General features: G+C 41.6%; 1 protein-coding gene across 10 annotated transcripts in view; it reads right to left on the bottom strand.

The window, feature by feature from the left end:
* Nucleotides 1-27,616, bottom strand: part of LOC124266484 (complexin-like) — a 286,478-nt gene that overhangs the window by 16,096 nt on the left and 242,766 nt on the right. For all 10 annotated transcript variants that reach the window (XM_046701276.1, XM_046701279.1, XM_046701275.1 and 7 more), the window contains 2 exons: nucleotides 20,297-20,466; nucleotides 4-167 (listed from right to left, as the gene is read on the bottom strand). In XM_046701276.1, coding sequence (XP_046557232.1) covers nucleotides 4-167; nucleotides 20,297-20,351 — 219 coding nt within the window. In that variant the 5' untranslated portion in view covers nucleotides 20,352-20,466. The remainder of the gene's footprint in view (nucleotides 1-3; nucleotides 168-20,296; nucleotides 20,467-27,616) is intronic.

The raw sequence follows: 27,616 nt of genomic DNA, 5'->3' as shown, positions 1-27,616 counted from the left end.
AACCTTGTCTCGTATGGACTGCCGAAGTTCTTCTCTCTCTTCCTCCATTTTTCTATGCTTGTCTTTCCTCTTTTCTTCAGCCTCTCTCCGGGCTTCTGCAATCTCGGGATCCTCATCTTCATCCCCTTCCTCGTTCTTCTTCTCCTCATCCTTGTCACCCATTGCACCTGGAAACATGACCATCAACAATCACAAATAGTTAGGCTGGCAAGCAACACAATCTTCTCCCGGGGTAATCTGTCTCTTGTGTTGTGCCCTTGATAATAAAACTATTTGCCATAATGGTGTTGTAATTACACTGACAATAGGTGGTGTTCACTAAAACAATACCTGTCAGAGATCAAGTGTTAAAGAATAAACTTAGTTCAAACATCCATGAAACTATAACATTTTCAAAATTATTTTCTAGGCAATAACCTCTCCCTCTTACGTTGGTCTGTTTCTCTGTTAAAACTGTGTAACATACACAAGAAAATACAGACTGACATCTAAATCCTGAGGCATAGTGAGTGAGTGAGTTTAGTTTTATACCCCACTCAGCAACATTTCAACTATATGGCGGTGGTCTGTAAATAATCGAGTTTGGACCAGATAATCCATCGATCAACAGCATGAGCATCGATCTACGCAATTAGCATATGCTGACATGTGTCAACCATGTCAGCGAGCCTGACCATCCGATCCCCTTAGTCGCCTTTTACGACAAGCATGTGTTGCTGAACACCAATTTTAACCCGGATCTTCGTGGGTCCCTGAGGCATCCTAGAGATTACTTTAGACACAAGTAACCTGAGCATACTAGTCTTGTAGACAGGGATACTTTCCGGCATGCTGAATCACACTTATTGACCAAAATGAAATTGAAAACAGAAAAAGCTTAAAGCTGACAATAAATAATTACAGGCTAATTTGTCACCCAAATAAAAAAAATCAAATGCTTGCATCAAACTAATTTTTTCAGAGCTTGTAGCTTGGCTCATTTTTAATGATCTGGTCATTGTGCTTTCTTCCTGCCCTGGATTTTTGAATTGCATTATTCAGCTTTTCTATATCCTCACTTGTTTGATTACCATGTCCACAACTTATGCCGAGAATTAGTAACAGCATCAAAGAGCCTTTGGTTGTCTACTCAGGGATTAATCCCTGACAGGCGTTCACTGTGTGGAATAGGACTGAGGGCACCAGGTGGTATACAGTACCAAACAGGATGTTAGTTAAAAGCTTGTTAACATTAATTGTTGTTTTAATTATTCACAGACATTTACTGTTATGTTAATATACAATGTTCAGATCAAAGAGTGTATCACACGCATCAACAGCATATGCAATGTTCTTTTTCCTGATTAACAGCGATAGCCATACTATTAGAATTGTGCTTGATTTACCCGTCCTAATCCTGGCCTATCTGGATAGCTACTAAGTATCATTGAATTGATTGTATAGTGGACAGATGCTGTCTACTTATCAGCTGATTATACATTTGTCATGCACTGCTGAATTTGTAGCTTTAGGCAACACCCAAAATAGTTTTGCTTATGAGTGAGTGAGTGAGTGAGTTTAGTGTTACACCGCTTTTACTAGTTTTAGCAATATTCAAGCAACATCACGGCGGGGGACACCAGAAATGGGCTTCACACATTGTACCCATGTGGGGAATCGAACCCAGGTCTCTAGGATGATGAGTAAACACATTAACTGCTAGGCTATCTTACTGCCCCTTTTGTTTATGAAGTCACCACAATAACACCCTATAGCTGCCTGAAACATCATCACAATAACTGTTTGATAAACCTCAGCATTAACCACTCCAAGACCTATAGAGTTTCTGCTGTTATGGCTATAAGTCGTTAAGAAAGAAGCAGATGACGGAAAGCCAAACTATCTCACACTGTGTATCTGATCAAGGGTGGATAACAACAGCTGATAAGATGATATTGAGAGGTTTAGTTCAGATGGGATCCTTCACGGTTCCGGAGCAGCTTTACAACTGACACTTATACCTTCCTGCAATTCAGTATCTGTCACTGAATGTAACGAAAGGCTTCACACACAGACTTCTTGCACTGGAATTAAGCTGAGAATAAATGGTATCACCTCATGGATTATATTAGAAGTTTATTGCAAACCTATTTCTTTGCATTATGATTGAAGAAGTTTTTCGTACAAATATGAATTGACTATGATGAAAACATAACATGCACAATTGAGCTAGCCAGAAGAGGCGAAGGATTTACAAAAGATCCTAAGGTAGGAGTGGGCACCAGGTGCCTCTGCTGGTGGTAAGAGAGAGCTTGATGGAGGGCTGACTATGTGACTTGGTTAATTGTATGTCATTATTATTACACCTGTATAGTGACTCACATATATTTGTGTTTGTGGCTGCTTGTGACATTCAGAGCATGGCATAGGAGTCTGGGGACTGAACCACAGACATCCATCCTATGAGCAGACATTCAGGGCATAGGAGTCTGGGGACAAATCAACGTTTGCCTTTATCTTCTGATGTGATCACATGATACCATCCCTTGTACAAGCAGTTCAGATGAAAGGGATCTGTTCTTACTCACGATGTCAACAGAGTTTGCAGTTTTGCATCTCTCAGAAAATGTGAAGTTTCTTATAAAACAAGATAAATTTCCTGTCCGATTTCAATCAGCAACAACCAGCTTACTGTGCATGCTGTCATGTTTACCAGTTAGCGCAAGTGATCTGAACATCACCAGATGCCTCACACACTTCACAGTTGATTAAAACAATCCACGATCAATAGGTCTGATCTACTCAGTTAGACATGCTACAAACTCCCTGAATGATGAAGAATGTATGAATTAATCTTCCTTTCTTCCAAGCCTGGCAATCCTGGACATGCTCAACATGACCTGACCCGATATGACATGACCTGACCTTGGTAAACTGAAGCAGCAACAAAGTTCAGGTCATGGTTTTCAGGTGCTTGTGTGGTTTATTGTTGTTAAAGCACCACACTATGAGACAGCAGTTTACAAATAATTGAGTCCACACAATCCAGTGATTGACATCATGAACAACGATCTACACAACTGGGACATAAAGTCTCCCCACTGTTTCTTTTGCACGTTGACCCACAGCTCATGTATAGGTCATGCCCTACAGTATAGGTCTTATTGTGTGATATACAACACTGATACTGGAGTCTCCAACTGGCCCACTGATCCACAGCTCATGTATAGGTCATGCCCTACAGTATAGGTCTTATTGTGTGATATACAACACTGATACTGGAGTCTCCCCATTGGTTGGTTGACCCACAGCTCATGTATAGGTCATGCCCTACAGTATAGGTCTTATTGTGTTATATACAATACTGATACTGAAGTCTCCCCATTGGTTGGTTGACCCACAGCTCATGTATAGGTCATGCCCTACAGTATAGGTCTTATTGTGTTATATACAATACTGATACTGAAGTCTCCCCCATTGGTTAGTTGACCCACAGCTCATGTATAGGTCATGCCCTACAGTATAGGTCTTATTGTGTGATATACAATACTGATACTGAAGTCTCCCCCATTGGTTAGTTGACCCACAGCTCATGTATAGGTCATGCCCTACAGTATATGTCATATTGTGTGATATACAACACTGATACTGGAGTCTCCCCATTGGTTGGTTGACCCACAGCTCATGTATAGGTCATGCCCTACAGTATATGTCATATTGTGTGATATACAACACTGATACTGGAGTCTCCCCCATTGGTTGGTTGACCCACAGCTCATGTATAGGTCATGCCCTACAGTATATGTCATATTGTGTGATATACAACACTGATACTGAAGTCTCCCCATTGGTTGGTTGACCCACAGCTCATGTATAGGTCATGCCCTACAGTATATGTCATATTGTGTGATATACAACACTGATACTGAAGTCTCCCCATTGGTTGGATTGACCCACAGCTCATGTATAGGTCATGCCCTACAGTATATGTCATATTGTGTGATATACAACACTGATACTGAAGTCACCCCATTGGTTGGTTGACCCACAGCTCATGTATAGGTCATGCCCTACAGTATATGTCATATTGTGTGATATACAACACTGATACTGAAGTCACCCCATTGGTTGGTTGACCCACAGCTCATGTATAGGTCATGCCCTACAGTATATGTCATATTGTGTGATATACAACTGAACTTGATACATGCCCTACAGTCATCAACACTGATACTGGAGTTTGGTTGGTTGACCCACAGCTCATGTATAGGTCATGCCCTACAGTATATGTCATATTGTGTGATATACAACACTGATACTGAAGTCTCCCCATTGGTTGGTTGACCCACAGCTCATGTATAGGTCATGCCCTACAGTATATGTCATATTGTGTGATATACAACACTGATACTGGAGTCACCCCATTGGTTGGTTGACCCACAGCTCATGTATAGGTCATGCCCTACAGTATATGTCATATTGTGTGATATACAACACTGATACTGAACCCCATTGTTGGTTGATGCCCACAGCTCATGTATATAGTGATACCTACCCCATTGTATTGTCATATTGTTATATACAACACTGATACTGAAGTCTCCCCATTGGTTGGTTGACCCACAGCTCATGTATAGGTCATGCCCTACAGTATATGTCATATTGTGTGATATTATTATACACTGATACTGAAGTCTCCCCATTGGTTGGTTGACCCACAGCTCATGTATAGGTCATGCCCTACAGTATATGTCATATTGTGTGATATACAACACTGATACTGAAGTCTCCCCATTGGTTGGTTGACCCACAGCTCATGTATAGGTCATGCCCTACAGTATATGTTTTATTGTGTGATATACAACACTGATACTGAAGTCACCCCCAGACTCTTCATGCCTGTAATAGTTTCAGGGACTCAGACACAGGTCTCTTGTGAGGTGTTTTTTCCAAAGTTCACTGGTGAAATGTCTACACAGAACAATCCTTGCTAATATTGGCTTGCTGGCTTTTTACATTTAACTTTTGGAGTTAGGTTTTTTGAGTCGATAATGGCAGACATGGATTTTCTATTAATAGATGAAAGTACACCTGATGTGATTGGTAAAAACAGATTAACAAGGAAGTCTAGTTAAGGTGTCTGGAACATGATGTTAACACAGTCTCTGGTATACATGGCATGACTTTAACACTGTGAGTACCAAAGTGACTGAGAAAATGAGAAAGATTGGGTGAGTGAGTGTGTGAGTGTGTAAACGAACAATTGTGGGAGGGTGAGGCAGTGGGTGAGTGAGTGAGTGTGTAAACGAACAATTGTGGGAGGGTGAGGCAGTGGGTGAGTGAGTGAGTAAGCAAGCGAGGGCGGATTAAGTGAATGAGAAAGAATGGGTGAGTGAGTGAGTGATTGTGTAACCAACTCAGTGTGTGGGTGGGTGAGCAAGTGGATGAGTGAGAAGTGAGTGAGTGAGTTAACTTTTACGCCACACGATGCGTGAGGAAGGGAAGGAGTGCTGAGATATTGGTTCACATGAATATTTATTGGCAGCCAGGACTAGAGTAATCTGTTATCTGTTTCCTGCACACAAAGTTTACAGAAAGGATTTGTTTAAAGAATGAATGAAGGCATGCCTTTTATTGGAAAGACCTTCTATATTTTATTGTTTTGAATGTTAACAGATCAATGCAGTAATTTTGTTGTCAGTTTTATCAATGTTTCTTATTCTATTCTGGGTGTGAACAGATAGGTTGAACATCATAAGTTGAAGGTCATATACTGAAGAAGCCATGAATAAACAATAACAGAACACTAAATCAGCTGCACTTCTAATCCAAATGAAACTCCTCTCTGTGGCAAGTACCATTTCCTGTCCAAGTCTAGACCTTGTGTGCGTGAACACTGGATCAACTTTAACTGTATCAATCATAAAATGTAAGCTTGTCGTCTAACATGAGTGAGTGATATAACATATGTTACAATTGACCACTTTCAAAATGGCATTGTGTAATCATGAGTGAGTGAGTGAGAGTGCAACATTCCAGCATTATTACCACAAGTGACACAAAAATGGGCTTCACAAATTTAATCCACATGCAGAATTTAAAATCATCCTTCAGAATGATATGTAGTGATTTTTAAACATTTTAATCCATCTGGATAAATAAATAATCTTGCTTCTCAAATTTCCCATATAGCTAGCTTCCTCAAAATAAATGATGGACATACATCTTTCACGAATATACTTCCTGGATTGGAAGATTTTAATATGAATGCAATTATTCCAAATATATTTTTTTTCCATGTTCCCCACACTTGAAACATGTGACAGGTTTGCTACAGTTATACAACATCGTTACGCAACCCCCTCAGCAACAACACCCACAACTCAACATTTACCAGGTGACACTGTGAAAGGATTCACTGATATCTTTACGAGGATGTCTTTCCTGATATGCCAGAATGCCATTTAGTTACAATACCTTTACACAGGCATTCAGTTAAGTGGTTCCTAAAGGATACAAACATTACAAGCAGGAGCCACTTGGCTCCAAGCAAAATCAATTAATATTAAGGCTCATTAAACCTATAGCAAGAGAAGTGTTCATGTTGATGCATTGCTGCAGTACCAGTTTCAGACTTCCAAACATTACACATCAATATTCCAGAGTACTCGAAATAAACATAGTTATATGAATATCTTATCTCAAGATTATGTAAATTCTAATGTCTGAACCATATGCTAACTATTCAACAGGTTCACTGTACTGCAAAATTCAATATTGATTCACTTGATGTAATGTAACCATAATTGAAGACGAACACCATTTCGTTTTTGTTGTCTATTTTTGTCCTTTTGCTATAAAATGTTTCCATCACAAACAAGATTCAATCAACTCTTTGCCCAAAAATAACAACTGTCCCATCTGTCCATGGGCAGAAGCTTTGAGTCAAGTATTATCTTCCTGGCCTTCAGTGTTCTATTGTAAATTAACTTCTTTTTCAAATCAATGAAACATTTTAAACAATACAAATCAATGCACAAGCTTGGACTCAAGGTCGATGTCATTGTTCCAGCTTACATTACACAACCTGATGCAGTTACCAGTGGCAGGAGATCAGCTCTAGTAATAAGCTACAGGGGACACCACTTCTAAACTGGTCTCCTTGATTCTTAAAGCACCAACAACCCCCTGGGTCTCACCCAAGACAAAATGTTGTCAGAACTGGACTGTTTTGACTCCCGGAGGCCATGAACTGCTCGTACCGAGCAGCTTGGCTGAAGGCATAAAGCGAAATGCAAGATGGGCAAGGCAACAAGTGTCACTTCAGCTATTGAACAGACACGAGCGGAGAACAAGCTGAGCCGGCAACAGGTTGTTTTACAGGAGGTCATGCTGAAAAATATCTTGATATCGATTAACTGTCAAATGATAACAAACGGCAAAAATGACAGTCAGGAAACGTCCATTCTGATAGTGAAATTGTAACGAAGAATGACAAGGTCCTTGGGGTCTTGGTTAAACTGAAAACAACCAGTCACTTCATCCTTGTGAGAGAACAACTATGCTGACTGCAACAGGTTGCTGATGCTGAGCGGGGACAGGCAGGCAAACAAGTCATTAAACTAATAAAAACTATACATCCTTGCATCTGTGACAGATTGATGATGCAGGAATGAACAGATTCTGAGATGAAAGTAAGAATGTTGGAGATACTTAACAGCCATGTTGCAGCTGCTGCTGCCGCTTATTGTTTTTGACTTTCATTAACAAAACAGAAATATTTCATCCATCATATTTCTGTTTTGGAAGCTAAGACAAGCTTAAAGCTGTTCTAGCAATCTTTGAAGCTAGATTAAATACTTTCAGCACTCCTGAAATTAAATACAAGTGTAATCAAGTTTTGGTCAGATGAACCATCAATTGCTCTTCTACTTGAACAGGGTTGATGCTTCTACTGGCGGACAAGTCTTTGGGTTTCATCACAAGCCCAGTAGCAATATCGATCATGCTAAACTAACCGCAAAGGAAATGTTTGGGCTAAGCCATTACATCTAACTTTAATGTGTTTAGCGAAATATATATATGCAACTATTTTCTTTATTCTTAAGCTGCAGAATCAGAGATGTTTATACAGCAGAGAAACTAAAAATAAGCAATCTGAAAGTCAGTAGATGTGACTAGATTTATGGTTTCTTACTTCATGGTGTGGTTTGTTTATATGCCACAGGAATACTGCATTATGGTGTCAAGAGACCAACATGTGGCTTTATTTGTTTGTTTTTTTGCTAATGCAGCACTCAGCAATATTCCAGCTTAATAGTGGCAGTCTGTAAACAATCGAGTCTGGACCTGTCAATGTAGTGATCAACATTATGAGCATCGATCTATGCAATTTGGATATGATGACATGTGTCAATCAAGTCAGCGAGCCTGACCACCTGATCCCATTTGTCGTTTCTTACGACAAGCATGGGTTGCTGAAGACCAATTCTAACCCGGATCTCCAACATGAGAAATTTTAAGCAAATAATGTCCCGTCGTTTATGCCATTCACACATATTGTCTCATTGCTTGAGTATTCACTAGCATTGATGCTTTGTTTTTCACACTTCAACCTTGATTTTCTACTCGCGCCTTGACTACTTATAGACAGGACATTGCATAAGATTTCGTAAAACAAGATGCTCTCACTCCCTCAAACTGTGGTGACGTGGACATCAAGATCCGTCCAAACTTCACAAGCAAACACATAACATTATGCTGTTATTCCACCAACTCATCGTGATGATCTTCAAGCAGACGTCAAGTCACAAAGTTTTCCACATTATGAAACATGGCTGACAAAGAAGGATATTGATGGGTATTATTCTTATCAATGCGGAGTATTTATAATGGCTTCAGGATGAAGGGTGCCACCATTATGTCCTTCTGCTGCAGTTTCAGACAGACTGGTGCCATGTTCCTGCCCATTTGTCAAAATATGTTTCCTTAATGACCAAGAAAAGTTCCTTGCTTCTTCAGTGAACGTCAGTCTGGTTGACATTTTCTCATTACCGTAAATTACAGAATTTTAAACATTTGTGTTTCTCTTCGATTTTGAAAAGCATCAATTCAAGTATAAGCCCAGTTAGAAAGCTAACTACCCAGTATGTGTTGAGTTTCATGGAATCTACACACTTTCAGTTCAAGAAAGGACAATGAAACCATTGATAATTAACAATTAATGAAATCCAAAACAACATTATCTCAAAAGAAACTGCCATTACCCAGCAAATCTGGTCCAAATGTTTTCAATCTGTGAAATATACATTCAGAGCTGTCATATCTATTACGTCAATCCATGTGAGTTTAAATTCATTATACAATGTACACAGAAATGTACAAAAATCCCGGGTGAATGTAATGATGGGAGCGTCATCATACTGATGTTGAAGACACTGGCATTCACATCTCTGTAGGCCCTAAGCAAGCAACAGATTTGTTTACATCATCCAGGGAACTTCTTGCCTCAAACTATCTGCACCTAAGCCATCCAGCAAAACCTTGCCCGTGATATTAGACACCATAGTTTATGAGTTTGATTCATTGAAATGGATTAGATCAGTAAACAGGATGACCTGCCTGAAGGAATGAGTGCATTTGTTTTCTTATAGAAATACATGAAACATGATTCCATTTTCTCAATATTCCTCTCATCCTCCAGGGATGGCATTTCGCTAAACCAGCACAAACTCCTGGATCCTTCTCAGAGGTTTTTGTGATCTCAAATTACCTGCCCTTGATTTTCATTTTACATTTTTCTGACCAATCAAATTATGAACTGCTAAGAAACCAAAGTCACCAAGCTTTAATTGACATGAAAACATCCTTTTTATTAAACAGATATTTTAGCATTGGTCAGTTAGTCAGTAGCATAGCAAATCAAATTTACTAATGGAAATCATGGGCAGGTAGTGAGTAAGTGAGTGAATGAGTGAGGGAGAGCATTTTTTACACTGCCTTCATCAATATTCCAGCAATATTACTGTGGAGGACACCAGAAATGGGCCTCACACATTGTAAGTATGTGGAGAATCGAACCCAGGTCTTGGCATGATGAGCGAATGCTCTAACTGCTGGACCGGGTATCCCTCCACCCAGGAGGTCATTTGAGCTGAGAACCATGGGAATGGATCATGGATCAAATTCAAGATTTGCCAAGATGGACCTTGAAATTTAAGGCTGTTCAAAATGTTCTTCAAATTCAAGAATTTTCAAGACGGACCTTTAACTTCAAGTTTTTTTGCCAGATCTTCCAGTTCCTGGTTTTCAAGCCTGTATGAATCACGACTGGGCTCTTCGTCCTTCTCCTCCAGCACTATTAATCCCTGCCACAGCTCACACGATGGCTTGACATCAAGTTCTATAGTTTTCACATTTATGGCCTACGACTTGAGCTGTCTGACATAAAGCCAGATTTAGACCTACTCCAAACGATGCAGTTTTGACAGGTCAGCTTTAATGCAGTTTCCAGGGCAGGATGCTTTATATCACCACACTTGTCAAATCCTCACAGCCATTAGCTTACGAGGAGGCTTCCAGTTGTGATGGATTAGTCAGGGGATTCGTGTCTCACTGCTTCCCAGGTTTACCATGTTTGCTGCTGAAGAATGTTTTGCAGCTCAAAGAGGAAATATAAATCAACGAGTACGAAGAAGTTGCAGATTTAACCTGAGAGCGGACCCACATAGTGGAAAGGGCTGTAACTCCATTTGGAACAGAATTCGAGTTACATCATGGCGTGTAACATTGATGTGATAGAAAAGCAAGATACCTGTTGCATGTCTTAGATGCTAAAGTATCACCTTGATGAACCAAACATGGGTATGGCACCGCCAGACTAAGATCATCATCATCATCATCATCATCATCATCATCATCATCATCATTGTCACAACAATCAGGGTGAATTTGGGATTCAAACCCATGACCACAGGATTCTGACTAGCCAAAGGGAAATAATTTATGCATACCCAAAAGACTATGGATAAACGGAGATAGAAATCATTGCTATCCTGCAGATGTTGCCACTTGGAGATTAGTCTTGGATCAAGGTACCATTGTATTCAACATTGAAGGAAAGGTGCGAGTGAGTGAGTTTACGCCACTTTTAGCAATATTTCAGCAATATCACGGCAGGGGACACCAGAAATGGGCTTCACACATTGTACCCATGTGATGAATCAAACCTGGGTCTTCGGCGTGACGAGTAAATGCTTTAACCACTAGGCTACCCCACCAAAGGGAAGGGAAGAGAGGCAGCCTTAATGTGAACACTTGGAGATAGCTTGTTTTGTTTGTTGTTTAAGGTCACACTCTGCAATATTCCAGCTAAAAGGTGGCAGTCTGGGAAATAATTGGGTGTGGACCAGACAATCCAGTGATCAACAGCATGAACATCAATCTATACTGTTGGGATATGATGACATGTGTCAATCAAGTCAGCGAGCCTGACTAGCTGATCCTGTTAGTTGCCTCTTCACAGGTCTTCGAAAGAGAAGCAGAACTATCAGCCAGAGATCAAGACAACATTCAAAGTGAGTGAGTATGGTTTTAGCAATAGTCCAGCAGCACCAGAAATGAGCTCACACTTGTACCCATGTGGCGAACCAAAAACCAGTCTTCAGCAAATGAACACTTTAACCAAAAGGCTACGATGACATGTTCGTTCAACTTCTATTTCTAATTGCCTGTCAAGGACTGACTGACTGAGTTTGGTTTTACGCCGCTTTTAGCAATATTCCAGCAACATCACGGTAGGGGACACCAGAAATGGGCTTCACACATTGTACCCATGTGGGGATTCGAACCTGGGTCTTCGGCGTGACGAGCCAACGCTTTGACCACTAGTCTACCCCTCCGTCCCCCAACATTAAGAGCACAGATTTGGCAGAAACAGGATGTGATTGGTGGTCCAATGATGATGAGATCACACATATTTAACCAGACCAGTCTGATACTAACACTTAAAGACATGGAAAGGGAGCTGATTCAAGCCGACAAGGGCGTCTGAACCTTCTGACCTGGACTTTTCACTTAAAATATTAATGATATAAAAACAGATGCAGGAGAATTAAAACAAACTCAAGCTAAAGACCAAACTGACAAGACAAACTACAAGATAAAATCTCAGAGAAAAAAGAAGGAAGCAAAATGTCAACCAACAGGTTGAACCACAAAGCCATTTCCAAACTGAAAAAACTTCATTGCTCTGTATAAATACAACACATGGGATAAGATGAGGCACAATGGGGCTCAACATCTGGTTCCAGTTTATTACACTCGACAGCGATGTGTAAGTGCAATGTGTGTTTGTGTCTGTCTGTACCACTCCGCACTGATGCTACGTTTACAGCGCTAGCCACTCCAGCACCATAACACAGTTCTAACATGAAACTCCACACAGACACAGTACCCCACTCTCAGCTTAATGCCAATCCCCAGGCAGGGTAACAAGACGTTTAATCTTTCAATGTCTTTTGGTACCACACAGCTAAGTATCAAACCCTGACTCTCCACTCTCTGGGCAGAGACTCTATCCACTAAACCATGGAGGAGTCAAATATGATGGTGGTGGTGGAATTGGGTTTAACGTCGTGCTTGAGAATATTTCACTCATATGACGACGTGCATGTGTGTGTATGTGTATGTGCGGCTGCTTGTACTAGCCCAGACTGAAGCTGGTTTTATAGTGCTAGCCCACTGAGATACCATGCCGCAGTGAAGCATGAATACCCCACTCAGACACATTATACTGACTCCGAGCCGACCAGTCCTTGTAGCCATTAATGCCGAGCGCCAGGAAGGGACCAACAAGTACCATATTTTAACGTCTTTTGGTATGACGCGGTCGGGGATCGAACCCACGACCTTCCGCACTCCAGGCGGACGCTCTAACCACTACACCACGGAGGCGGTCAGTCAAATATCAAGCAAACAGATACAAACATACCACAATGAAAAGGCTACATCAAAGCATTTGTAGGATGAGAACACATTTCTTAGAATACACAACCCCAAAGACTAATTGTTTGATCGGCATTCTAGAAGTTGGTGAGTCAACAACAAAGCATACAACTTTATGGATAACAACTTGCATAGAGCGATGTTTCAGTGTAGATATACAAGAAACTGTCATCTATAAAAATGTATGCTTTACTAGTTACCCCAAAGACATCCAAACTTAACTCTGTAAACTGTTCTACTTGCAATAAATTCTTGGCAATCTTTGAATGCATATTTGATTGTATTACTCAATACAGTGATTACATTCACAAACGTAGCTGAATAAATCATGCCGCCAGCTGTCAGTCAGTCCGTTATATCACGTCGGCAGTGTTTCATCTACATGGGGAGTGGAGCAATGGCTCATAAATCTCGCATCAGCCATCTGGTGTATACGCATGCTATTGTACTACATCACTGAATATAGTTGAGCAAATCATTGGAATTCTTCCAGGGAAGTGGGAATATCACATTTACATAGAATTAGAATGAAAATATTTTCTGGGTAGGAATAATGGCTACACACCGAGAGCATCGTGACGACTAAGAAATTCACTAATTTTGTAATTCACACACTGTAACAGGCAAAAATTATGAATTTCAATCTAGATCACAATACAGGTGGAAGTAGATATCAATCAGAGACAAAGAGATGTAAAGAAGATGTACTGTGAATTATGTGTCAGCTAGTGTGTGTGTGTGTGTGTGTGTGTGTGTGTGTGTGTGTGTGTGTGTGCATTGTGTGTGTGTGTGTGTGTGTGTGTGTGTGTGTGTGTGTGTGTGTGTGTGTGTGTGTGTGTGTGTGTGTTTAACCTCTAGTGGTCAAAGTATTTGCTTGTCACATAGAAGTCCTGGGTTCGATTCCCCACATGGGTACAATGTGTGAAACCCATTCCTGGTGTCCCCCTGCCGTGATATTGCTGGAATGTTGATAAAAGCGGCGTAAAACTAAACTCACTCACTCAGTAGTGTGTATCTTAATCCAGACATCTGATCCAGGTTTATTCAAAGTTTGAATATATAGCCCTTGGTTACAAAACCCCTTTACCACAGTGTACACAGTGTATTATTACTACCATGTTCAGGAAGAACCAACAGCACAGTATTAGCATTAACCCTTTGATAAAGACATGCCATGTAGTGTCCAAGCATGGAACCCTTACATTCACACTACAATATGTTCATATGATAATCAGTATGATACCATTCCATGTGAGCTATATTGGTGTAGATCAGCATGTCCACTCACAGCCATCACTCACAAGGTACACAAAGCAGCTATACATTGTACATGAACAAAGCCACCATATTGCCTCTAATAATCTTCCAAATCAACCTATAATCAACCTCCTGCTTATGATCGGCTCATCAAAGATTCCAATTGGTTATAATCCCCTTGGGGTAGCCTCATGGTTAAAGTGTTCGCTTGTCACTATGAAGACCTAGGTTCGATTCCCCACATGTGTGAAGCCCATGTCTGGTGTCCCCTGCCATGACAATGCTGGAATATTGCTAAAAGCAGCATGAAACTAAACTCACTCACTGTAATCCCCTTGTTTATCTGTTAGGATTTTTTACCTTATATATTGAACTTATAACAGGCATCTGCACTCCCATCTTACCACATCCTCATGCTACCTTATACTTGTATATATGCTTCTGATCTATTCGTGTAATTTCCTTACTTAATAATGGTGTTATAACCTTCACTGAAACATCATCCCTACTTCTAATAAGGAAGTTTTTATCCTTATTGTGATGGAAGCCTGGGGGTAATTAGAGACCTGAAGGTTTATATTTCAACTACAGTGTTGTGTAAGCTTGAGCCGCTAATATGCTGATGTATTCACTGTTACTACAGAAGGGACATGTCAGTATGGAGGGTGTGGTTATTACTGAAGGGACACCTCGGTATGGAGGGTGTGGTTACTACAGAAGGGACATCTCAGTATGGTGGGTGTGGTTTACTACAGAAGGGACACCTCGGTATGGAGGGTGTGGTTACTACAAAGGGACACCTCAGTATGGAGGGTGTGGTTACTACAGAAGGGACACCTCAGTATGGAGGGTGTGTGGTTACTACAGAAGGGACACCTCGGTATGGAGGGTGTGGTTGTTACTGAAGGGACACCTCGGTATGGAGGGTGTGGTTGTTACTGAAGGGACACCTCAGTATGGAGGGTGTGGTTGTTACAGAAGGGACATGTCGGTATGGAGGGTGTGGTTACTACAGAAGGGACACCTCTACAGAAGGGACATGGTATGGAGGGTGTGGTTACTACTGAAGGACACACCATGTCAGTATGGAGGGTGTGTATGTTGTTACTGAAGGGGACACCTCGGTATGGAGGGTGTGGTTGTTACTGAAGGGACACCTCGGTATGGAGGGTGTGGTTACTACAGAAGGGACATGTCAGTATGGAGGGTGTGGTTACTACAGAAGGGACATGTCAGTATGTCTACAGAAGGGACATGTCAGTATGGAGGGTGTGGTTACTACAGAAGGGACACCTCGGTATGGAGGGTGTGGTTACTACAGAAGGGACACCTCGGTATGGAGGGTGTGGTTGTTACTACAGAAGGGACACCTCGGTATGGAGGGTGTGGTTGTTACTGAAGGGACACCTCGGTATGGAGGGTGTGGTTGTTACTGAAGGGACACCTCGGTATGGAGGGTGTGGTTGTTACAGAAGGGACACCTCGGTATGGAGGGTGTGGTTGTTACAGAAGGGACACCTCGGTATGGAGGGTGTGGTTGTTACAGAAGGGACACCTCGGTATGGAGGGTGTGGTTGTTACTGAAGGGACACCTCGGTATGGAGGGTGTGGTTACTACAGAAGGGACACCTCGGTATGGAGGGTGTGGTTACTACAGAAGGGAAATCTCGGTATGGAGGGTGTGGTTGTTACTGAAGGGACACCTCGGTATGGAGGGTGTGGTTATTACTGAAGGGACACCTTTGTATGGAGGGTGTGAAACGTAAACATACAACCGATACCAACAGATTGAGTGAGTGAGTGAGTTTGTTTGTTTTTACGCTGTTTTAAGCAATATTCCATCAATATCAAGGCGGGGGACACCAGAAATTGGCTTCACACATTATACCCATGTGGGGAATCGAACCCGGGTCTTTGGCGTGACAAGCAAACGCTTTAACCATGAGGCTACCTCATCGCCCCCAACAGGTGAGGTGAGGTGAGGTGAAATTGGGTTTAACGTCGTGCTTGAAAATATTTCGCTCATATGACGACGTGCATGCGTGTGTATGTGTATGTGCGGCTGCTTGTACTAGCCCAGACTTACGCTGGTTTTATACCCCAACAGGTTGAAGTATGTGGACAATGTAATTAACAGAACATGTTGTTTATGCCAGTGTGACAGAGACAGAACTTAACACAACCCTGATAGCTCCAGACTGATTCAGGGAGGACTGGTGACATTTCTTCTTGTACGATCACTTTAATCATTAAACTGTTAGAAAGATGCAACTCCATTGCAGATCATTTTTTGTAAATTAAATAAAAAAGAAAACTGTTTTAACCCTAGTCACATTGATTGGATGCTTTCATAAAACCAGAAATGTGGAAATAAATATTAAAATACTTCTATAAAACTGGACATATGGACAACAACTATTAAACCATTTTCATGTACCTGGATATTTGGACAAGTATTAAAACAGGAAAGGTGAAGATTTATGGAACACGATATTTCAGAGTATATTCTTACTCTTTCAACAGGTGAATATTTCTAAGCTTTTATTTATTCGAGGAGAAGGAATTTAAATCTAACATAGCCAATGCTTATTGGAGGAAGTACAGTATTTGCTACAGTTACTGATTCTTTTCAATTTCAGTTTCAATATTCTGTAAGAAATGGCCCTTGAGAATATACCTGGAACAATTGTTTTATGGGAGGAAGTATGGTATTTGCTACAGTTACTGAAGCTTCACAGTTCCAATTTTGATATTCTGTAAGAAATGGCCCTTTGATAATGTCTCTGGAACAATTGTTTTGGTAAATATGATGTGGTTACAAACTCATGAAGTGATCTGTATTATTGTCCAAACTGCCATTAGTACTGCATCTGACATAGTTTGCCAGGAAGCGTTCATGGGCGCTGGCAGTTTCCTGCACACCAATGAACTGATAATCCTCCCGATGTAATTAAGTCTATAAACCTCCACATAGCCCTACTGCCTGCAAAGTCTGGTCATTGATTTGTGTAGACGACCACACCTTGACTTAGTTAGCAGATGAGATGAAAACTGTGGCCTGTTCAAAGAAAACACATCCTGAATATTTAAGCAAGAGCTTGGATTACGAGTCTGTCCAATGAGATAGTGAGTGTACAAATGTGCTCCTGCTTTGTAATTCAAAGTTTGACCACAGCCTGGTCGGTATAATCTGTTTCTCAGAAATATAGACCAGAAATCAATTCCTCCTACAGATATAGAGGATGGATGCTCTCCGCAACAATTTACACAATGGGCCTACACTCCTTGCCACCACATCCACAAGTGTGCCTATTCCACCCTCAACAACATCCACAAGTATGCCTACTCTCCCCTCAACCACAAGCATGCCTACTCTCCCCTCAACCACATCCACAAGTGTGCCTACTCTTTGCTTAACCTAATCCACAAGCATGCCTACTCTCCCCTCAACCACATTCACAAGTGTACCTATTCTTTGCTCAACCTAATCCACAAGCATGCCTACTCTCCCTCAACCACATCCACAAGTGTGCCTACTCTTTGCTCAACTTAATCCACAAGCATGCCTACTCTCTCCTCAACCACATCCACAAGTGTGCCTACTCTTTGCTCAACCTAATCCACAAGCATGCCTGTGCTCAACTTAATCTACTCTCTCAACTCAACCACATTCACAATCCACAAGTGCCTACTCTTTGCTCAACCACATCCACAAGCATGCCTACTCTCAACCTCAACAAGCATGCCACAAGTGTGTGCCTACTCTTTGCTCAACTTAATCCACAAGCATGCCTACTCTCTCCTCAACCACATCCACAAGTGTGCCTACTCTTTGCTCAACCCTACTAACCACATCCACACATCCACAAGTGTGCCTACTGCTCAACCTAATCCACAAGATGTGCCTACCCCCTCAACCACATTCACAAATGTGCTCTCTTTGCTCTCCACAAGAATGCCTCAACCACATCCACAAGTGTGCCTATTTTTAATCCACAAGCATGCCTGTCAACCACGTCACAAATGTGCCTAGTGTGCTCAACTACATCCACAAGTGCCTGCTAACTCCCTACTCAACCACATCCACAAGTGTGCCTACTCTTTGCTCAACTTAATCCACAAGTGCCTACTCTGCTCCCAACATCCACAAGCTCTACTTTGCCTACTCTCCCCTCAACCACATCCACAAGTGTGCCTATTTTGCTCAACCACATCCACAAGTGTGCCTACTCTCCACTCAACCACATCCACAAGTGTGCCTACTCTCTCCTCAACCACATCCACAAGTGTGCCTACTCTCCCCTCAACCACATCCACAAGTATGCCTACTCTCCCCTCAACCACATCCACAAGTGTGCCAACTCTCAACCACATCCTCAAGCTTGCCTACTCTCCCCTCAACCACATCCACAAGCTTGCCTACTCTCCCTAAACCACATCCACATCTCTGCCCACAACCATGCACTCAGTCAGACATACACAGCCGTTGTATAACACATCTGAGGAGGCCACCCCCCTCCCTGTCAATACGGCCTCACGATGCACTCTGTCAGACATACCTCCACTATCTAGTCATATACTCTCTGTATAACACAAACATTCAGTGTGGAGGCCACCCCTCCCTGTCAATACGGCTCACGATACACTCCATCAGACATACCTCCCCTATCTAGTCATATACTCTCTGTATAACACAAACATTCAGTGTGGAGGCCACCCCCCTCCCTGTCAATACGGCCTCACGATGCACTCCGTCAGACATACCTCCCCTATCTAGTCATATACTCTCTGTATAACACAAACATTCAGTGTGGAGGCCACCCCCCTCCCTGTCAATACGGCCTCACGATGCACTCCGTCAGACATACCTCCCCTATCTAGTCATATACTCTCTGTATAACACAAACATTCAGTGTGGAGGCCACCCCCCTCCCTGTCAATATGCACTCCGGCCAGACATACCTCCCCTATCTAGTCATATACCTCACACAAACATGCACACGATGCACTCAGGCTCCTCTATCAGACATACCACCCTATCTAGTCCTCCCCTATACTCTCTGTATAACACAAAGTCATTCAGTTTGGAGGCCACCTCCTCCCTGTCAATACGGCCTCACGATGCACTCCGTCAGACATACCTCCCCTATCTAGTCATATACTCTCTGTATAACACAAACATTCAGTGTGGAGGCCACCCCCCTCCCTGTCAATACGGCCTCACGATGCACTCCGTCAGACATACCTCCCTATCTAGTCATATACTCTCTGTATAACACAAACATTCAGTGTGGAGGTGAAAACTCATCAAGTTCAGGTGGAGGAGCTGATAATGGCATGACGATCTCAGCCTCTTCGCTCATTGATTACTGGAATGGCTTCGTGAATTAGGCCAGCACAAACACACACTTCCACACAAGGCCTCCCCTGGGTTGGAGGCCCTCATAATATCACCTGACTTTACCATTAATTGTCTATTTCTGGATCTGAAAGTCATCGACTCCATGACAACCACAGAAGCCTTATCGGGTGGTTGGCAATATCAAATATTCAAAGCGTCATATCAATACAACTTGCAGGCAAGAATCAACAAATATAACCTCAGTTCATAGTGACACAGGCCACGTAATATACATTCTTTCCAAAATCTGTAACTCATTAACTCATGATATCTTTAGCATTCCATGAATAAGTAATGCCCAAATATGGCATTCTTTTAATGTAAAAACCTCTCGTAAAAAAACTTTACACTAACAAGAACAAGCACTAAATAATATTGGTACTGCCCCATGCTGTCAATAAAAATATGCAAAGAATATTCCCTGTGACATTCAGTGTAATCTACCCACAATTCCAAAATCCTTTAAGGCAACAAGATCAGGCATTCTGGATCATTAGAACCACAGTTGCAATCCTTTGCTTAAGGACACACATAAAACACCAGACTGAAAGACCCTGAAGTCAAACAATTACCAAACATCTACAAACCATATTTACAAACTAAACTAGAAGGGAACCATGCTGTATCATTTTCCTTCAAACTGTGACCACTCACCTGTGACGGACTTGAGCTGATTGCCTACCATTTGTTTCGCTATGAAGGCGGCCATGTTGGCGGAGTTTAGGCAGATGTGTCAAAGACACTTGAGGAGTGGTGGGGTAGAACTGACTGTGGTCGGTGTTGCTGGCGTTGCTGGCGTCACTTTATGCTGTCACATTGATAGCCTGCAAGAACAATGCACACTAATCAATATCACCTCCGAAGCAATTGACTTGTCTGCCCGAGCCTACACTTAAAATTGTCAATATGGCCGCCCATGCATGGCAAGATTAAAGCCTGGGCTGCCATCCATCCCTGCCTGTCGTTCTGTAGATCTCAAAGCCAAAGCATGTAGATTAATCATGTGTGGGAATTTCCTGGGAACTGGAATGTAGCGTCAGCAAGTAAATGTCATTTGTCACGGCAAGTGCGCGAACACTGCAACACCCATCAAAACGCTTGTAACTTTCTACAACAAAGATTCACTGATAGTGTAAATTGTTTATCAGAAGCTGGTAGACATGTTACTTTGAGTCATGACTTAACATTTACATAAATGAAACCTGACATCCAATAATTCAACATTTGTATGACGCATCATTCACATTCACATTCATATTACCAACAAAACAAATATATACTCACAACACAAACAAATACATCTCTGTACCGCATGTAATGCAAAAGAAACTGAATCTTGTGTTTCAAGTATCAAATAAGATATCACAAGCATAATCTAAAATATTGTATCAGATGAAAGTGCCATCAAAAGACATTTCGAATAATTACTCTGTTTAAGGACTCTCACTAGCAGGAATATATACCACAAGCTAAGCCTACGGATTGTTCCATAGATGATGGTGGACCTAATGTCCTTCTGAGCTGATCGTACTTGCCATTATTGATTTATACAAGATAACCGATATGTTAGCTTCGCAATAAATACTCCCTAGATAGTGGCATGATATATTTGCAGTCAAAACATCACCAGTATTGCCATACCAAGGTTGTTTGCTTTCATAGTCAAAGACAGAATTAGAATCCGCCGACAAAGCACTTCATTGTTTACATGTGTTAATATGACTACAATGTCGATAATTATTGACCAGGGAAATATGATATAATGGCAGTATGTTGTAATTGCTGTTAGCTTCCTTACGAAAGTCAATATTGTTTACGTCTCAGAGATACGAAAATTGGCATATTTGTGATGTAATTCAGCCTTGGGGTTGAGTTGAAATGAGCTCTGAGTGGAGCGTTTGTTGTACTTAATGGATCCTGTTGTATAATGAGGTTTTATGATAGCAAATTTCATGGGGAAATGTATAAAAGATGCTTTGATTGATACAATTAAATGATATCAGATGCTGCAGTGTGGTAAATAGGTTTTACAATCAGATACAGAGAGTATGGTTGTTAACGGTATTGACAAAACACTCAGTGTACCAGAATTTGGTCATTACAATCGTATCTACAGATGTCACTGTTGGATCAGATTTTGCATGTTTCACATAGGCTGGAGGGTATGAATCCACACTAACCCTGCCAGATCTCATTATTTGTGTTAAACTTTTGGAGTTACCACTGCCTCAGTGTTGAGGACTGTCGTGAAACTGGGTCAAGGTGATTAGGTCAAGTAGTGAGTGAGTGAGAGAGTTTAGTTTTACACCCTCAGCAATATTCCAGCTATATGACAGCAGTCTGTCAATAATAGTATCTGGACCAGACAATCCAGTGATCAACAGCATGATCTACGCAAATCGGATGTGTCAACCAAGTCAGCGAGCCTGACCACCCAATCCCGTTAGTCACCTCTTACGACAAGCATGGGTTACTGAAGATCAGTTCTATCTCGGATCTTCACAGGTTGATTAGGTTAAATACTGTTCACTGAGGCAGCAGTTACAAGTAGACAATCATATTTATCAGCATTAAAAAAAACACAGAGACACAGGCCTAAGACTTTTGAGTGAGTGAGTGAGAAAACAAATGGATGAGTGAGTGAATGAGACTTTGCCTATTGAGCCAGCGCGCCAAAAATGAGTGATTGAGTGGGTGAAATACCTGAACCATGTCCTAATTGTTGACACTGTCAGAAATGGTGCACAGTGTTCGTGTATCATGACCCACAATGAACCTGGTCCACACACTACAGCCATCCAATCTTTTCAGTAATACTCCATGACATGCAACAGGTCCTGGAACCTCAACTAGGTCATCAAGGAGAGTAGACTCCAAGGTCAAGGTCAAAGTGCTGGAACAAGGCCCATTGTTGTTCCAGGAGATCCGTTGAAGGACCTCTACAAAGTACTCAGTGTAAGACTCTAGTAATGGCCGCCTATAGTGTGTCCTCACCTACAGAGTCATTTATCCCAGAACAGGAACCTTGAGGAGCCTTCACACAAAGAACACTTCCTGAGTTGTGTCTTACAGGCTTCACTACAGATGGCCGTAGTTCATGTCCAGCATCTCTTTACAGTATAGACGACATGTGGCAGTTTATCGGATTGTCCTAAAGTGTCCTGGATTCTGTGTATCCAAATCATATCGAATCAGGACAAAGGTACTATCTACAAGTTTTTGTTTGTTTGTTTGTTGTTTAATGCCACTCTCAGCAATATTCCAGATATATGGCAGCCATCTGTAAATAATCTTGTCTGGACCAGAGAACGGCATGTGCATTGACCTAGGCAATTGGGATACGATGACATGCTTTTCCAAAATGAAATCTTTGGTAGGGTATATGTATAAGTCAGTCATCATAGACACAGTTTCAACGGTCATTTTTTAAAGTTTTGTACTAATCCCATTCCAACACAACACAGATTTGATCAGACCCCCTATAGTACAACATAGGAATGTTTTAAGTTACTTGGTCTTGCCACCCCAGTAGCACAAGGCAGAAAAAATGTTCTCAATTATTTGGTCTTGCGACCCAAGTAGCACAACATAGAATTGTTATAAATTATTTGGTCTTGAAACCCAAGTAGTACAAGATGGGATTGTTCTAAGTTTTTTGGTCTTGTCACCCCATAGCACAACAAAGAATTGTTCTAATTTCTTTGGTCTTGCCACCCCAGTTGCACAACACAGAATTGTTCTACATTATTTGGTCTTGCCACAAGTAGCACAACAGAGGATTGTTTCAGATAGTGTTGTCGGCTCAAGTGGTGCCTGCTTTGGTATCAAATATTAATTGATTGCTGCAAGGCGATGCAGTACAGCGGAGTGCCTCACCAGTATCACCAGTACTGCTGCAGCCTCCTCCTGCTCCACAACATCCTAAATTGCCAGAATCATCTCCACCAGCGAAGTTTTATGATTACCCAATGAGCCACAGATGCTGCCATTATGACCCAGCTTTTAGGGTTTGTTTGAAAGTATATGAAGTCAATTTAATGGAAGGATTTCAGCTTCTGTGATGTTATTCCCCAGGGAATCTGTGGAGGAAAGGACAGTCCATGGTCTGTTAGATGCAAGACCCAATTGATTTGCACCAGTTGTCACAAGTGTCAACGAAAATGGCTACTTTTGAACCAATTATGTTCACTTACAATTCTGATTAGAAACGGTCATGCTGAAAAGAATATTTTCCTGGAGTAATTAAAGGAAGTGTTATGAAGATGTGACAAGTTGCAGATTAGGTGATGGGACATTTTAACAGTGTTCTCGCGTTGGGAAATCATGAGATATTCAGAATTCTCACTTGTGCAAAGTGGAATGATGAGTGAGTTTTATTTTACACCACTTTCTGCATGAATGCAGTCATATGCTGATGAGGCAGATCAGTTTTGGTGTTCACACAGCAGTGTAGGATTCAGCGAGGAAAGAGTTGGGGAAAGAGTTGGGGAGGGAGTAGGGTCTGGGGGGAGGGAGTGTTCTGGAGTAGGCCCACCATAACATGCTGATTTGGCCTATCTACTCTTCAATCAGTGAGCAAGCAGACATTAAAGCAGTTTAGTAGCATGACTGAACAGTTCGTTTATGCTATTAATTATATCCCGCAGTATACATTGTGTGTGCGTGAGCGTGTGCAGTTTAAATGTACAGTGAACAATATTCAGCCATGACATGACTGTAAATAATTAAGTCAGGGTCCAAAGACACTGAACCCACTATTCTGACCACCTCTTATGAAGCAGAGGTTGCCCAGGACAATTCTAACGTTGAATCCCCACCAGGGTCCAATCAATTATGACATACCACAAAAGCTTGAAATACAAGCAATTCAATACACTGAGAGTAATAGTCTTTCATAGATAGTCTTTCTTTGATTTGTTTCTTTCATAGTTGTTTAACTTTTACTGCACTGCACAGCAATATTCCCGCTCTATGACGGTGGTCTGTAAATAGTTCAGTCTGGAGCAGTCAATCCAGTGACTGACATCATGAGCATCGGTCTACGCAACTGGAATACGATGACATGTGTCAACCAAGTCAGCAGAATGACAACTTGATCCAGTTAGTCGCCTGTTACGATATGCATGGGTTGCTGAAGACCAGTTCTAACCCAGATCTTCACGAGTCTTTTCAAAGAAGTAATAAATAGTTTGTGACGTCAACCTGGCTCTAATTGTTCTGCAAATGTTTCACATTCAATGACTGCCCAAAAAGAAACTTTCCAAAGCCTGCTGGTGAAGCTATGGATAAGCCAGATAAGTGACTATCTTCAGCCCCTCACCGACACTGATGAGAATGGTATTCTGTGGACTACTTCCAAACAGACAATACTCTAACACAGCGCTTGCACTGTGAGGAGATCTCACATTTACTATGTGACTCTACTAGTGAAGATCTAAGCAATACATAAAAAGCCTCCAGGAACAATATATCAAGACTTGTATGTATGTGACTGAAAATCAATACCGTTTCATGCAAATACTGTTCAACCTAGACAAAGAAGAAACTGAAGCCAGCTAAGAATGTATGAAAACCATTCTCCATGCAGCATATTATCTGTGTTTACATTCTCCATGCCGAACCTGGTCTATGAGCAAGAAAAGTCTTTCATACTGCTCACAAAGCTTCTTCTATCCTGTTAAAAGATTTTATGAATCTTCTGTGGCCGTTTTTTTTCAAAAGGAAAATAAAATAATGTGACTAACCATTTTTCAATGTGTAATCATGATGTAAAACCCAAGCTAGATGCAAATAGACCGAGCCATCACCCCCCTAATGGTTCCTTGTAGAGTCTCTTTAAGTAATCCCTTAGACATCTAATAGTGATATAAAGTAGCCAAACATTACCGATGTCTCCAATCAATATACATTATCGTGAAAATTAATTACATTGATTTTTTTCCAGCTGTAGAATGCTGTAAAGACATGGAGAACAGTCACCATGTGGAGGATGCTACACAATGAGGACAATTAATGTCACCGAAAGATGACGCTGGCTCTTGTCAAGGATTTGACACAATGCCACATCTATGTGCAGTTAAAACTGCAATGACATCGGATAGAAAATGGATTTTTGAAATACTAAATACTAAAAAAGTGTTTAATTTAATGGAAAGAAACAAAGGAAGAAGGGACCTTTTTGTAATGGCTCTGTGAAGGGATGTTTATGGCTTTCAAGTAAATCTACTTAGCTATCACCAAGCTATTAAACTTCATTACCTGTCAAAACATAGAGAAAAGCCTAAGGACGAGCAGTTTGAATGAGGAATTTATGGGAATTCATGCAAACTCTGAGCTGACAAAGGAATGCACTGGTGTTCAGTGTCAGCCATGCAATTACTGAATATTGAGCAGAACTTGAAACAGTCTTTTATTAAATTTTGTCATGGGTGGCTTGGTGCTTTTGGTGTCTGTCATGTCTGTATCATTAGGGTTGTTCTTGGAGGCAATTAAACTATGCTATAGTTCTGGGAGGCAACTTAGAGGATGTTATTGGAGGCAAAACCTCTGGAAGGCAACTTTGAGGATGTTCTGGGAGGCAACTTAGAGGATGTTCTGGGAGGCAAAACCTCTGGAAGGCAACTTTGAGGATGTTATTGGAGGCAACACCTGTTAGAGGATGTTATTGGAGGCAATGGCAACACCTCTGGAAGGCAACTTAGAGGATGGATGTTCTGGAAGGCAACTTGGGAGGCAACACCTCTGGAAGGCAACTTTGAGGATGTTATTGGAGGCAACACCTCTGGAAGGCAACTTAGAGGATGTTATTGGAGGCAACACCTCTGGAAGGCAACTTTGAGGATGTTTTTGGAGGCAACACCTCTGGAAGGCAACTTTGAGGATGTTATGGGAGGCAACTTAGAGGATGTTATTGGAGGCAACACCTCTGGAAGGCAACTTAGAGGATGTTATTGGAGGCAACACCTCTGGAAGGCAACTTTGAGGATGTTTTGGGAGGCAACACCTCTGGAAGGCAACTTTGAGGATGTTATTGGAGGCAACACCTCTGGAAGGCAACTTTGAGGATGTTATTGGAGGCAACACCTCTGGAAGGCAACTTTGAGGATGTTATTGGAGGCAACACCTCTGGAAGGCAACTTTGAGGAGGATGGCAACACCTTATTGGAGGCAACACCTCTGGAAGGCAACTTTGAGGATGTTATTGGAGGCAACACCTCTGGAAGGCAACTTTGAGGATGTTATTGGAGGCAACACCTCTGGAAGGCAACTTAGAGGATATTATTGGAGGCAACACCTCTGGAAGGCAACTTAGAGGATATTATTGGAGGCAACACCTCTGGAAGGCAACTTTGAGGATGTTATTGGAGGCAACACCTCTGGAAGGCAACTTTGAGGATGTTATTGGAGGCAACACCTCTGGAAGGCAAGTTGAGGATGTTCTGGGAGGCAACACCTCTGGAAGGCAAGTTGAGGATGTTCTGGGAGGCAACACCTCTTGGAGGCAGGTTAGAGGATGTTCTGGGAGGCAAGAACTCTGGAAGGCAACTTATGGCATGTTCTGGGAGGCAACACAGATTGATACAATGGTTCTGGGTGGCAATAATTCCAAGAGAAAACTTGGTGGGTGATGGATATTCTATAAGCAGCAGCAATACTGAACCCATACAATGACAGCAGCCTGCCCCTAATCAAACCCAGAGGAGGCAAACTAGTGGTCAACAGTATGAACACCAAACAAGAATAAATAAGGTTGAATTTTGTTTGGATCCAAGTGTAAGACATATTTAAGCAACATTTGGGCTAACATTGTAGTAGCTTCCAGCAATCAGCATCAAGGGCCTTTTCTCCCCTCGAAAATATTTGTTAACAATTGACACCAATTGCTCCTGTTCCAGCTATGACTGTTGAAACAGCTCAACCAAATTGAGAAGAATCTCTAAATTTCAAGAAACCACCAAAAAACACCACGCTGAA

The sequence above is a fragment of the Haliotis rubra genome, unplaced genomic scaffold (genome assembly GCF_003918875.1).
Source record: "Haliotis rubra isolate DU_JTF1 unplaced genomic scaffold, ASM391887v1 Scf126, whole genome shotgun sequence".
In the NCBI taxonomy this organism is placed as follows: domain Eukaryota; kingdom Metazoa; phylum Mollusca; class Gastropoda; order Lepetellida; family Haliotidae; genus Haliotis; species Haliotis rubra.
Note: the sequence above shows the minus strand (reverse complement) of the source record. Positions and strands in the feature narration are given on the sequence as shown.